The sequence below is a fragment of the Medicago truncatula genome, chromosome 1, assembly GCF_003473485.1.
Source record: "Medicago truncatula cultivar Jemalong A17 chromosome 1, MtrunA17r5.0-ANR, whole genome shotgun sequence".
In the NCBI taxonomy this organism is placed as follows: domain Eukaryota; kingdom Viridiplantae; phylum Streptophyta; class Magnoliopsida; order Fabales; family Fabaceae; genus Medicago; species Medicago truncatula.
Window position 1 is genome coordinate 36,290,461 of NC_053042.1, and position 15,252 is coordinate 36,305,712.

A 15,252-nucleotide genomic window follows, 5' to 3' on the forward strand; every position below is an offset into this window, starting at 1 on the left:
AAGCATTATATCCAAAAAAAAAAAACATCAGTGCTCTAGAGTTAAGTTATTTTAGTTAACATTAAATGGGAAGTATCAGGGCAGAATAATTATCGGATACTCTCCTGATACGTATCGGATAATTATTTTTTAAAAAAATAAAATTTAATCTTCGGATACTCTCCTGATACGTATTGGGAAGTATCAGACAAATATTGGTGCATGATATGCAGGGGATACGGTATATCATCCATTTTAAAGTATCGGGGCTTTACATGTGTGTATGTGTTTATCCGCTACACTCATACTCTGATTAATACTCATACTCTGTGTGTATCTCTATGTCAAATTTGAAACATTCAGTAGACTTGTACAATGTTATTCTCGTTTAGCGAGTTAACTCGCGATTCCAACAAAGTAGTCTCGGCTAAGATTTTGATATTCTAAAAAGAGCCCAAATTTGCATTGACTTAAATTTGCAACCTAAACCCGTGGAATTGTACGATTTCATGATTTAACTCCAATTTTCATAACTTTGCCATGATTTATTTGAAAATCTCAAAATTTCACGATCTTTCATAAAAAAATAGCTCTATTTAATATTTTATAACCTAGGTTAAATAAGTTTTTCGTCCGTATAAATTATCAACTTTCATTTTTCATCCTGTTTTACGTTCCTATAAAGATTTTTCAGCATGCAATTTTAGTCCCTTCTAAATTAATTTTGTTTAATCATTCTCAAACTTTTAAACTTTAAATGAATTTTTCGCATATATGTTTACCACAAATAGAAAAAAAACACAAATTTTCGTTTCTACGTCCGAATTTTTATTATTTTAATCTTGAACGTTTGACGCTTAAAAAAAATTTATATTTAGCTCATCCCATCCCATGTTAAAAAGTTTTAATTCTTTCGAGAACAATTTTCATAAGAACGAAAAAAATTTAATACTATAATCCATTAAATTGACGTTGTGGTAGTGGTCAAATAAAATGTGAAAGGATTCATGTTTTGTCTGTATCAATGATGGTTACATTCCATTATATGATTGACATCTTTTAGATGATTGTTTTTTGTGGTTGGATTGATGTTTTTTAGGTGTTTGTTCATATTTGTTTTGGCTTCGATATTAGGTTTTTATCTTGAGACATGTAATTGCATTTCATATCGTTGGTAGTTTCATCGATGTATTTCTTTGATTTATAAAAATAAAAACCTGCATGTGATCTTTGTGAAACTTTATTTAAGAGAATATAATGAGATTATAAGATAAGTTTGAGTTTTATTATTGGTGATATTTCATATTTAGGGGTATGCGTAATAAAAGACCAAGCTTCTTGAAGTGTTTAGTTGGAAGCTTAGATAATTAATTAGTAACTAGCGAAAAGAAACAGAAAGCAAGTACACCCTGATAGTAAGTACTTAGGAGGTGACATAACTAATATTGAGTAAAATATGTTGAAATCGAGAGGTAACTAGTTAGTAATTAAGGAAACACGACTTCATGACTTAAGTTAACCCAATAACTCCATTTTCTTCCCTTGGTAAGGTAGACACTCATAGAGAGAGAGAGAGAGAGAGAGAGAGAGAGAGAGAGAGAGAGAGAGAGAGAGAGAGAGAGAGAGAGAGAGAGAGAGAGAGAGAGAGAGAGAGAGAGAGAGAGAGAGAGAGAGAGAGAGAGAGAGAGAGAGAGAGAGAGAGAGAGAGAGAGAGAGAGAGAGAGAGAGAGAGAGAGAGAGAGAGAGAGAGCTATGTACTTCTAAGATTCATATATTAGAGAACCTTCAAGAACACTGGCCATCATACCTTTGAAAAATCTAGGAACTCTACCCGAAGTTTATGTTTCAATTACCCATGAGTGAGATAAACCCCACACATAAGGATCATGGTGTGATCAGTATGTACAACTCAACAAACGGAGGGATAGACCTTAATGAACCGAGATAGTATAGACCCCGCACGTAATGATCACCGTGCGATCAGCAGATGCAGCTTGACAACTGATTAGGTCATCACTTCCACGAACTCATCACTTAAATAGCTCTTACGTGAATTAAATCGAATAAGACTTGACTGTTACGTAAATTCAACAAATGAATGAAGGGGATTCAAAGAATCCTAACGGCTGCTAACATTTCTGCAACCAAAACAGGTAATTTGCTCTGTTGCAAACAGATAAAAATTGCAATATCTCAACCTTCAACTCTTTTATTTATTTTATTGTTAAAAAAATAGGTAACACAAATTGTTTGGACGAAACGACAATCGATACTCTATTTATCACTTTATTACTTGGTAAACGATTTGGTACACTTGCCTAATTTGACCATCAGATGCAAATAATGGTTAATTAAGATCAAAATTGGTTATATTGTGATAATTTTGTTCAAGACAACGAAATCACTTGAGTGCAGATTTGTCTTTGGGATTAAATAAACAAAAGAATGAAATCAAGGTTTAGCGGTGCATGGATCAGGGGATGGATAATCATTGTAGTTCATAAGTTTGGACATATAATAGGTGGAGGATTTCTTCGTTGCTACTTTTGGTTCTCTTCAACATTTTTTCTCAGATGAGTTTATGATACCATTGGTGCATTACATTGATAAAGTGGATTTGTAAGCCATGGGTGTTCAACAATATAGCAATAGACAGTCTTAATGTGATTGAATTTGAAACTAGTACATTTGCATTGGCAGATATGTTATTGGATATGAGAATACACGTGCGTAATAACCCCTTTGATGATGAGTTGGATAACCCATAATTGGTCTTTGTGGTCTTGCTACTAGGTTAGAGGTTTGCCCTTCAGCATCGTCATATGTTTGTCTGCAAAGTATTTTTGTAAGGCGAGACTTTCAACACACGAATTTGTCCAACTGCTTTAGGGGCCTTTCTTACCATATGTACTTATCCAAAATGAAGAATAGTCTAATTAAAATGGAGGTTAATCATGACAAAAGCACCACATTGAGAACTTAAAGGAATGTAAGGTACATGTTATATATGATTCGACTAAGCCTCTGAAGGTACCACCATTACAAATATCAGTTGGTTTTGTGTAACGACACCTGCTTGTCTTGGTTCCATTAAACTCCTTGAATTGTATAAGTGGAAAAAAATCACCAAAACTGGCTCGCTTGGTCGCAAACTTCATGGCACATTGTACCTTATTGCGAACCATGAGTTCAATAGTGTCACTGAGATTTTGTGAGACATGACACATAACGTCATGTATCTCCATGTTGATTTCATGTCTGACAAAAGACGTTGTCATAACCATTGATGCTTCAGGTGGATCAATCAACACATCATAAGTTAATTATGATGGATCCAGAGGGGTTGATATAAGTTCGTTAGGTTTATGTTGATCCAACCTCTTTCATGCTAATGATGATCATGGATCCATGATGACGAGACTTTATCAAAACGTAAGTGTATACATCAAATGTAGTCATGATTTAGCAAATAGAATTTTTGAGTGGGTTTGACCATAATATCTCATTGAACGTGTCAGATTTGTTGTTGAACTTGAAAATTAACCAGGCATCAACTAATAGCTCTTAATGACGATTCTCATTTCTTCTAATGATTACGCTAATGAATTTACACTATCCGAGTTACTTAACTACTCCAAGGAGTGCAAAAGTTTGATTGATTGAATGCACTTGTATAAAAAGTTTAGAAATTTAATATTCTTAGACAAACACTAGTCTTACTAGCCAAAACAACGTGACCTACAAAATTTAGCCTTCTGGACTATTTACACAGGTAATGTACGAATCCTCTTATGGTTGGGGATATGCGGCACCTTAAATTTTGCTTGATATTCTCAGCTCCGTGACATTTCTTGTTTCCCTTACCCACACAAGTGTTTAGCTTCATCATAAGGTGGCCATGTGCTCTTAGTTTCTATAATTAATGGTGCTAAATACATGCAACACGAGTAAAATGTCCATTTGTGAGGTTCCATCGAGTCTCAACTATTCTATCACCACCATGACCTTTGTGGTCTCAATAGAATTGAGAAAGAATTGAATAACTCGTATTTAACTCTATTTGCATTCATCTAGCTTTCGATCAACTTAAGATAGTTAGTCTAACCCTAAAAAACGCATGTCTGCCGATCCCAGCTAACATATTATTTATTTACTTATTTTTTGTGTAAAAATTGTAAATAATTATTTTAGATAGTAATTAAAAAAAAAGTTGGTGAAGTAAAAAAAAATGATTTTAGACAAATATGAAGCATTTTAAGTGGTAGGGTTTGATTAATGTTTCACTCTTTCTCTATCTCTCTATAAACCCTTGCCGCCGTGGGAGCTAGCTAACCAGGGTTTACTGTTCGATTTCCATTTCCATTTCCGATCATGGAAGGAATCGAAATGGAGCAACCAACATTCAACAACGAATCCAACGATGATATATGCAATTCAATCCTCTCTCGTTTCTCAAAATCCACCGCCGTTAGCCACCAACACCTCTGCACCGTCATCGGCGCAATGTCACAGGAACTCAAAGACCACAACCTCCCTTCTACCCCAGTCGCATACTTCGGCGCAACGTGCTCCTCCCTTAACCGCATCGTTCCGGAACCTAATCCACCTGACCACGTCATCGACTCGCTTGTCACGATTCTCTCGATTGTTATCGTTAAAGTGCCCATGGCTGTGTTGAAGAAGGAGAGAGAGTCTTTGTCCGAGCTTATTGTGAAAGTTATTCATTCTCAGTCGTCGAAGAATTCGGAGAGTGTCGTTGTTGATGCATTGAAGTGTGCTTCGCATCTGTTGATTCATAGGGATAGTGTTCATTGGTCTGATGTGTCGACTTTGTTCAATCTTTTGTTAGGATTTCTTACTGATTCACGACCCAAGGTAACCATTTGTGAATTTAAAACTTCGTTTTTCTATTGATTTATCTGCGTCACTTTAGAAGTAATTTAATTGTGATTAAATTCAAATGTTTGTAATAATTTGATGGTTACCATTGATTGGAGCCATATGGATGCAAAATTTGCGATAACTTTAGTGCATATACTATATTCTATATTATATGATATTGTTGTAATTGATATCATCATTTTTTAAAGACTGTCTTACTTAGTTGATACTATCCTAATACAAGTTGTACATTGCCTTTGGTTTGGTTTGGTTTGATCCTGCGTAGTGTTCAATCTTCCACTACAGTCATTTTGCTTACAGTTTTTTTCGATGAAAAGGCTCTAGTTTACAATTGTTGTTTATAAGGAAGATGATTTATAATTTGTGTCTTTTTTCCCCCTTTTCATCTCTAACATTCAAATATAGAGCAATAAACACTTTGTTCATGTAATAGTTGGGATTGGGACATGTTTCACCATTTTAATTTGCTGAGCTTGTGTGTGTATTGTGTAGAAATTTTAAATTTTAAATGTTGTGGACTTTTGGGGTAAGGGGATGTAGCATGGTTACATGAATTTTGATTTGTTTTCTAAATTCTGGTATATACTTGAGTGGTGTGTGCTGACTAGTTCTTGCAACAGGTAAGAAGGCAATCCCATCTGGGCCTCCGTGATGTCTTGATAAATTTTCAAAAGTCTTCGCTATTAGCATCTGCAAGTGAAGGTGTCAAAAACCTACTTGAAAGGTTTTTACTGCTTGCCGGTGGAGCAAATGCAAATGCTGGTGAAGGAACTAAGGGAGCCCAACAGGTTTTGTATGTTCTCGATGCCTTGAAAGAATGCCTTCCTTTGTTGTCACTAAAAGACAAGAACAGCATTCTCAAACACTTCAAAACTCTATTGAATCTGCGTCAACCCCTAGTCACTAGGCGCATAATGGATGCTTTGAATTTTATCTGTCTTAACTCAACATCAGAAGTTTCCTCTGAAGCACTACTTGAGGTGTTGAGCACATTATCGTCTCTTTCTACCTCATCAAATGAGATTTCTGGAGATGGTATGACATTTACTGCTCGCTTGCTTGATGCTGGAATGAAGAAAGTTTTTTCCCTGAACAGGCAAATGTGTGTAATTAAGCTTCCCAGTGTCTTCAGTGATCTCAAAGGTATCATGAGTTTCAATTGTGTTTGTGCATATATTTACCTGTTTTTTATTTGGCAACTATTGAAGTATATTTTTTTACTTTTGACTGTGCAGATATTTTGGCATCTGAACATGAAGAGGCCATATTCGCAGCCACAGATGCACTCAAAAGCATGATCAATTATTGCGTTGATGAGAGTTTGATTAAACAGGGAGTGGATCAGATAACTCTGGATGAATCAAGGAGATCAGGACCAACCATTATTGAGAAAATTTGTGCAACTATTGAGAGCTTACTTGATTATCACTATGCTGCTGCCTGGGACAGAGTTTTTGATGTTGTTTCCGCAATGTTTCACAAATTAGGTATTTTGATTGCTGTTAAGTCTTGTTTATGTTTCTTGCATTGGCTTATAATTTATATAGATTGTTGGTTGTTCATTCGTTAGTTTGATTTATTGTAGTAGTTTGAATAATAATGTATACAACTGTTGTTATACTTCTCCCGTTTTCTCTGTTAGATTTTTTCTTACATAATGTATACGATTGTTGTTGTACTTCTCCCGGTTTTTCTGTTAGATTTTTCCTTACAATTTCACATAATTTCATTCCTCAAATAATACAGTGTAAAATTCCTGTTACTTATTTTTGAGATTACTGCTATATTCAACGCAGGAAGTGACTCTCCTTACTTTATGAGAGGTATACTCAAAAACTTGGAAGATATGCAGAAGCTGCCTGATGAAGATTTTCCCTTTAGGAAACAGGTCTAACTATCTTTTCTATGTTGCATTTTTTTGTTGCCAAACCACACAAATACGAAACTCAATCTTATAAAATGAGCTTCGATATGTTCTTTACCAGAACAACCATATGTCCCAATTATATGAACAGTATTTAATATGTCTGACCTGTAAAAAAGTTTAATGTCTTTTGAATTATTATATTTATGATATTGATGATTTGAAAAGCAAATAGGTGTTTTGTAGCAACCCGGTTAGTTATTCTGTGACAAATCCTAGTTTATCATATCATACGTATTAAAGTGGGCATTCAATGTTGTTGATGATGATGTATGCATGTTTATTATATTATTATTATTATGTGATTTGTCTATAACAAAATATAGTATTGAATTTCTATTGATTCATGGAAATTTGAGTGGTTTCCTGGTATTTTTTTTTAGCCAGTATCATAATTAAGTTGGTTTTTGTTAGAGGATCTGGGAATTTGTCTGATCTTTAAATTTTTTTTATGTACAACAAATTACTGATGTGAAGTACTACTATATTCTATGTCGTGCAGCTTCATACATGCCTTGGATCAGCTCTTGTTGCAATGGGACCTGAAACTTTCTTATCCTTTATACCATTGAATTTGGAAGCTGAAGATTTATCTGTCTCAAATATATGGCTTTTTCCAATTCTAAAACAGTATATTGTTGGTGCACGTCTAAAATATTTTGCCGAGGAAATTTTGCCTATGATTGGACGTATTAGGGAGAAGGCTCAAAAGGTATTGGACATTGTTTTTTGAGATGCAGCGTTTTTTTCTCTCCATGGTATTCATTTCCTACTCTGTACACTTTGCAGCTTGAGAAGCAGGGACTGACGGTGTCATCAAGGAATGCAGACGCACTTGCTTACTCTTTGTGGTCTTTACTGCCTTCATTTTGTAACTATCCTTCAGACACAGCTAAAAGCTTCAAGGATCTAGAGAGACATTTACGTAGTACACTAAAAGAAGAACCTGATATTCGTGGAATAATATGCACTAGTTTGCAGCTTCTGGTTAGACAAAACAAGAACATAAAGGACTCAAATGATAAAGATGATATTGGGCAAGATATGGCCAAAGAGCAAGTCTTGGTTAATTACTCGCAACAGGTTGCAACAGAAAATTTGAGGGCACTGGAGATTTCTGCCAAGAACTTGTTGAAAGATCTGTCAGACGTGTTCCTGAAATCTACAAAAGATGACGGTGGTTGTTTGCAGGTACTATTTCTTCAATGCACTATAGTTGAGCCAAATGTATGGCATTGCATCCCTTGTACTTGAAATTGTGCATGCATGTTGGCATAACATAAAACTGGAGTTTGCAGTTCTGTTTGTCACTTTTTTTTTTTTTTTCCTGTTGTGCTTGTACGTACTATGCAATTATTTAATTATCCAGTGCCCATGTTTCAGCTTTTATTACAGTTTTTGCCACGTATCATCATCAGTTTCATTCATGGTATTTTAATTGGCTGAGGATGTGCCGATCACTGTATTTTACCAACAATGATTCAGGGTATATATGTAATATCAAAGAAATAATTCTCACCAGTTGCCAGCATTTTGTGCTTTGGAGTTTAGACAATATTTTGCATTTATATGTCATCGTCCAAGCTCACTTTGCTTCTAGTAAATAAGTTGATGTCAAGATTGAAGTAAACATATGACAAGGGTATGTAGTGATTATGTGGGCTTGTAGAGCTTATTGATCCGTATTGCTCATTAGTTGTCCATGAGTAGATGTCTAGAGCAAAAAGCTCTAGAAGTCTTCTACCATGTCCTTCAATTATGAATATAGAAATAGAAGTTATATATGGCATAACAAGACAACTACAGCTGACATATCTTCATTATTCTGATAATGATTTTTAGAAATGTTAATAAAAAGTAACCATTTTTTAATTTCATTCCTCACGCTGAAAGATTGCTGCATCGTTTTCATGAACAGATGAAGTACTCTATTTTTCTTGGTTTCTTGATATATAGGAAGCTTACAGTGATGATTTTGCTTCATTTTCAGGGCACAGTTAGTGACATTGCTTCTATAGCAGAAAAGAAAGTCGTACAAAACTTATTTAAGAAGAAGATGTCAGACCTCTTAAAATGTACTCAAAATGCCAACAGAATAGATGGTTCAGACAGCTCTATGCAGATTGATGCATCAAGTGATGTGTCTCAATCAGTTCTCAGGTGTTGATTATTTTCTATTTCTCTCAATTGTGTCTGATACTGGAATTATCTTATTTGATTTTTTGGTGTCAGTATTATTTAATAGAATTTCTTTTCATCCCAGGGCGCGGCTTCTTGATTTCGCAGTTTCATTGTTGCCTGGATTAGATACAAAAGATATTGATTTATTATTTCAAGTATTAAAGCCAGCATTGCAGGTTTGTCGGAGATATATAATGCTCCTTGCAAGGAATTTCTGAAATTTTGTTTTCAAATAGAAAAGTTAAGATGGTTATTGCGATCGTTATTTGCAGGATGTTGGTGTCATGCAGAAGAAGGCATACAAAGTTCTCTCGATCATACTCAGGGTATTTGTCTTATTTCCTACTATTTGATTTTTCTTACTAATGCAGAAGTTTCAAATTATTTTAATATTTTGGTTAAAATGTTCAATCACGGGTGTTGTCATGGTTATGCTTCTTCTATTTGTTTTTATTTATTAGTTTATTCTTCTGCGCTACTTCCATGTTAGAAAAACATTTCTGCTTACTTTTTTCTCGTTGGATTACTCTTGACAGAGCTCGGATAGTTTTGTTTCATCGAAGCTTGAGGTTCTGCTTGGGCTTATGGTTGAAATTCTTCCTTGCCATTCTTCTGCCAAACGCCATAGACTTGATTGCCTTTACTTTTTGATACTCCATGTCATGAAGTCCGAGGCAGTCAAAGTTGAGTTCCTTTACTTCTTAACAGTCCAAGACTCGAAATCCAAGGTATCCAAAATTGGGTTATTGCATCCATTTTTGTCCCCTTAATGCACACTTTTGTTGTGGTGTATTTGATATGTTCTAAATATTGTCTTGTCTCATATTATACTTGTACTATTAGCATGAATAATCTGAACTTATGTACTGCCGACAGGATGATTCGATGGCCTGGCCAGAAGTTTTCCTCACTGAGATAATACTGGCTCTTAAAGAGGTAATGCAGTGTTAATTGTGGAAACTTAGTTATGCAGTTTTATTTGTCCCTCTCCCTCATAGCATTTATTTTAATAAATGAATCAGTGTATTTCTTTTGACTCTGCTCGGTTTTTTCTGGCATCAGTATACTCGTATATTTCTTGGGTATCCAGTATCCACACATTTTTTAGGTTTGGGGGTGAGTTCTAGGTTGTGAGCCTTCATGAGCCTAACCGGGAACTTCCTGGTCTCTCCACTCCTTGTTGGAAGTAGTGGTGAGCTGTTGCACATACAATAGCACACTGGGTAATTCAAATAGGCAACCATGTTCACACATTATGAACCTGTTTTTGTTGCTGCCATGTGTAAGACACTAAGATGAATAACATAACTGTTGCGTGCTACTGGTAACATCCAAAATGATGGTATTCAAGGAGTAAATAAACTCGGGCACTTATGATTCTGTAACGACCATCAAGCGGGTGTTCTCTACATATCATGCCGACCCGTACTCTTCTGAGGTTCCAGCAAGCACATATTACTTCAATCACCAAGCACATATCCCCGAGTAAAAGTGATATATCTTTATAGTCGATAAAAATGCATTACTTTCATTCAACTTTGCTCTGTAATTGTTTTAAGTTTTTAAGTAATAGGATGGGATGGCCATTATTGTGTTTGCTCTGGCAATAAAATAAACAGTCACTGATTGTTTTCTATTTGATTTTAGTTATTATGCGGGTATAATGTTCAGAAAGGAATCAAATGATGTTTGTACCAATGTACCTGACATCACTTTTTGCCCATCTAAATTAACTTCACAAGCTTCCAGAGGTGCTGAATTTTGAAGTTATTTTTACAGGCTAATAAGAAAACCAGGAACAGGGCTTATGACATTCTGGTCGAAATCGCCCATGCATTTGGAGACGAGGAGAGAGGTGGGAACAGAAATAACCTCTTTCAATTTTTTATCAAGGTAAATTTACAGTTTAATGTCCGTGCTTTTTCATCTTTATTTTACATATGTACACTTTGCCTTAACCATACCAACAGTAATTTGATTTTGTGCTGTTTTTTGAGCTTAGGTTGCGCGCGGCCTTGTTGGAAAAACTCCACATATGATAAGTGCAACCGTCAAAGGTTTAGCTCGCTTGGCCTATGAATTCTCTGACCTTGCTTTAACTGCTTTCGATTTGCTTCCATCTACTTTTGTCCTGCTCGAAAAAAAGAATAGAGAGATAACCAAGGTTTGTTTCATTTTCTATTTTGTTGGTTAAATGCATTGCTTACTGAAGTAACATTTCCTTGAGCTATTAATTAAATATTTGTTTTCTCCCCGTAGGCCAATCTTGGTTTATTAAAGGTTTTAGTAGCCAAATCACAAGCAGAAGGATTGCAAATGCATCTGAAGAGCGTGGTTGAGTGTTTGTTTCAGTGGCAAGATGAAGCCAAAAATCATTTTAAAGCAAAGGTTTCTGTTTTTGTTATGTGATCATTTTTTAAAGGGAAATAATCATGTGATTTCATTGATTTGTTGAAGATTGTTGTTGTTTTGGAATTCAACCTATTTATTCATATTTTAAATGAGCTGAGATTCAAATTCTTTTCAGGTCAAACTTCTTTTGGGAATGCTCATCTCGAAGTGTGGATTGGAGGCTGTTAAAGCTGTCCTGCCTGAAGAACATATGAAACTTCTTACCAACATACGCAAGGTTAGTTGAACAATATTTTGATGATTCTTTTATGTGAAAGTCTTCACGTAATTTTCAATCCATTGTAAAACAGATCAAGGAGCGGAAAGAGAGGAACCGAGGTGCTAAGTCTGAAGAAACTAGGTCTCAGGTTTCAAAGGCAACTACATCCAGGTATTGATCCTGTATTTATTTGCTTTATTCAAAATGAAGAGAACTGGTTTTAATTACATAACCCTCTGCGAGATTTTGAATTTATCCACTTACATGTAGTGGCTTTCAAATTTATATGCTAATTTCTTGTATATATTGAAGTTTAGTGAACTTCTACGGTTAAAAGTTATCAATATCGATGAAAGAATGGTTTTTAAGTTTGATTCACCGCTAATCTTTTTAAGATATGCACAGCACAGCCATGTTAACATTACATGCTTGTTGTGGCCAAAAATTGACACACTTTTTCTTCTGAATTTTGCAAGTGACAGAACATATATTAGTCCTATGGTTAGGGTTAGAACATATATCATGCACTTCTAAAGCCTTAGTCATTCTGTTTTATTTAATATTGTGCTATAATGAATTTGGAAGCTGTATCTTGAGTTGCATTTGGACAATGTGATGTCTTTTCCAGGAAAAGTAGATGGAACCATACTGATATTTTTTCGGAGTTTGATGGAGACAGCAAAGGTAGTGATGCAGAATACCTGAACGGCAAGACAATTTCTAGAGGGGGTAAATCTTCCACACATCTCAAATCAGCAGCATCTTCATTCAGGTAAGCTTTTAATTTGTCTGTTCATCTCATGAATTTTGCTGTGACACTATGTTATTATTGTAATATACGCGAAGTCTTCATTCTTGGATTTACGTCTGCTTTCTATCTTTTTTTTTTTGGTATTGCATAAATTGGCAGTGGTCCTTGATTAGTAATAATCGATCCTGTGATGAGTTATCCAGAACCTACAATAGCATAAAGTGTACTGTAAATCAATTTCAAGTAACATTGTTGTTACTTGTTCCATCTAGGTCCAAGATGAGACTAAAAAACAATATTCCAGAACCTACAATAGCATAAAGTGTCCTGAAAATCAATTTCAACTAACATTGTTGTTACTTGTGCCATGTAGGTCCAAGATGAGACTAAAAAACAATATTCCTGAGCACTTGTCTGACGAATCAGATGACGAGCCACTTGATTTGCTTGATCGGCAGAAAGTAAGGTCTGCTCTTAGATCTGAGAATCTCAAAAGGAAGTCAAGGTCAGACGATGATGAGATGGAGGTAGATTCTGAAGGACGTTTGATTATCCGGGAGGAAGGGGAACAGACGGAGGAAAAACCAGCCGATTCAGAATATGATGCTAGGAGTGAGCCTGATAGTCATTTGTCTGCAAGGTCCGGAACTAAAGCCCAAAAGCGGAGAAGAACAGCAGAGCCTGGTAGGGCTGGTAGGGCTTACACTGGAAAGGAATATGCTAGCAAAAAAGCTGGAGGAGATATTAAGAGGAAGGATAAGCTTGAACCTTATGCATATTGGCCACTTGATCGGAAAATGATGAGTCGTCGACCACAACATCGGGCTGCTGCAAAAAAAGGTATGGCTACTGTGGTAAATATGACAAAAAGGCTTGAAGGCAAGAGTGCGTCTGGCGTGCTTTCTATGAAGAGTATGAAACTAAAAAGAACTCAAAAGAAAGGCAGCAAGCAATAGAAAATGTAGCAGCAGATTGATAGAGCCATGGTTTGCTGTAATTTAGTGTGTATTTATTTGATGATAAAAGAAAGCAGGTTTTTGGGTTTCAGTTTTCTTATACGGTATACACAAGAGGACTTGTGTTAAAATTTTGAATTAGATGCACCCGGCTTCAAGAGTGCTTATTGTCATAATTGTATTTTTTTTCAAAAAAACGAAATATTGTTTAAATTGTACTGTCCAAAACTTTGTATTCTATCTTTGTTTTTTGTGATAAAACTAAAGCAAATTAATATTGAACATTATTTTTGTAAAATATCTACGTGGCCGAGTTTTTCAATAGTAGTTAGCTATCCCTACTCGAGTCGATAAAAATTGATTTAGTTTGTAACTCAACTTGAGTTTGGCACTAACATATTTTTTTTTTTTTGCTTAAATTCGACTCAATACAATTTTTATTTGTTAGTTTGAAACCCGTAATTCATATGCCAAAATTTAGATACCTGACCTTTTTTTTTTTTTGTTTTTTATGGTGTGCAAGATTCGAACCTTGGACTTTGCATATATTTTGCATTGTTTATAGAATCTTATAAATTATTTAATGTAAAATTATTTTTATTTTAATTTGTAATAAATAGATCTTAATTTTAAAAAAATATGAAATTTAATTTGAAACCGGTGACTAGTCAATTTTTTTTTTTTGGTGGTGTTTGGGATTCGAACTCCGGACCTTTCTTTCTCCTTCGTTCATCGAGGAGGGGTGGTTTTAGGTCATTTTTTGACTTAGAATCATCCCTCTGCATCTTTTTCCCCTTTTCTTTCAATCTAAATGAGTGGTTTTCACATCTATCAAGTTTTTCCTTTTGTGTTTTTTGTGATTTCGTCGTTCAAGTGCGGCGTTGTGTTGCTCATCGTCTTGTGCAACGTTTGATTTCCCGTTTTATCGCGGTGTTTGTTCAGTTCCTATTGAAAGATCTACATCATTCAATTACAAATTCAACCAATGATTTGGACGTCAACGTTGCAGATTCGAAAGCATGGGTATTTCGGTGACTTAAGTTTTATCATATTATTTATAGGCATTTTGCCGCTGTATGCTATTAACTTGGGTGCTGTAAGTTTGTTCGCGATTCACCCTTTACGTTTTTAACGGTGTTTGTATTTGATGTACTCTATCGATTTGAATGGATGAATATCGTTTTGTTTTTGTCAAAAAAAAAAGAGCTAAACTCACGGGGGCCGGTGACTAGTCAATTAATTATGTTGAAGTTGACTTGAGTAAATAAAGTTTTCATTTTCAAAATAAAAATCCGGTTTGACGTTATAAAATCATCAATTTGTATCTCGACAAAAATTTAGTTTTTATTGTTGGAAAATAAATAATTTGTAAGAGCATCACACTAGTCTTATAAATAATTGCTAGAGGAGGAAATAAAACTCCATTATTTTGAAATTTGCTAATCATTATGTAAGAAAATAATTCTCAAATAATTTTTTAGAATTTGCAAGAGGTTTTTAAATAAGACAGAGGTATTGTATTACACAATAATATAGATACAATTTTTAAATCTAAAAAGAAATGGAAGTTTCCATAGATACATACAAATAACCAAATAAGAATCAACAACGACGACGATGATATCCACTCACGAGGTTACACAATCTAGTCTTCAATTACCATCGTCAAAAGTAGCCACCATCAAATTGTCATGAGTGGAAATCAATCTGATAGGTTTGTTGTACCAAAGATCTGACTCATGGCGGGAGACAGATTGTCAAATGGAGCAAGCCATCCTTAAGGGTAAAATGTAATATTGATGCATCTTTTTCATCCCTTCACAACACATTGGGGATTGTTGTTTGTATTATGAATGAATGAGGAGTTTTTGTTTTGGATAAAACAAAATGGCTTCCCCTATTTGTGATGTATATGTTGGAGAAGCTCTTGGCTTACCTTCAACTCTTG

The 15,252-nt window shown here is 35.0% G+C and overlaps 1 protein-coding gene across 2 annotated transcripts; it reads left to right on the plus strand.

Annotated features, from left to right (window-relative positions):
* The first annotated feature begins 4,250 nt into the window (after positions 1 to 4,250).
* LOC11430528 (RRP12-like protein) lies at positions 4,251 to 13,544 on the plus strand. Of its 2 annotated transcripts, none has more exons than XM_024780355.2 (18): positions 4,251 to 4,854; positions 5,502 to 6,024; positions 6,117 to 6,368; positions 6,678 to 6,769; positions 7,308 to 7,517; positions 7,595 to 7,996; positions 8,796 to 8,965; positions 9,069 to 9,162; positions 9,259 to 9,312; positions 9,523 to 9,714; positions 9,863 to 9,922; positions 10,766 to 10,879; positions 10,989 to 11,150; positions 11,246 to 11,374; positions 11,514 to 11,615; positions 11,689 to 11,768; positions 12,226 to 12,369; positions 12,621 to 12,684. In XM_024780355.2, the coding sequence occupies exons 1-18, from the start codon at positions 4,351 to 4,353 to the stop codon at positions 12,667 to 12,669; spliced, it is 3,333 nt and encodes a 1,110-aa protein (XP_024636123.1). In that variant the 5' UTR covers positions 4,251 to 4,350; the 3' UTR covers positions 12,670 to 12,684. The 2 variants fall into 2 exon arrangements, with proteins under 2 accessions (XP_024636123.1, XP_003590714.2); XM_003590666.4 differs by lacking the exon at positions 12,621 to 12,684 and adding an exon at positions 12,722 to 13,544 and having other exon boundaries at positions 4,252 to 4,854.
* The last annotated feature ends 1,708 nt before the right edge of the window (positions 13,545 to 15,252 follow it).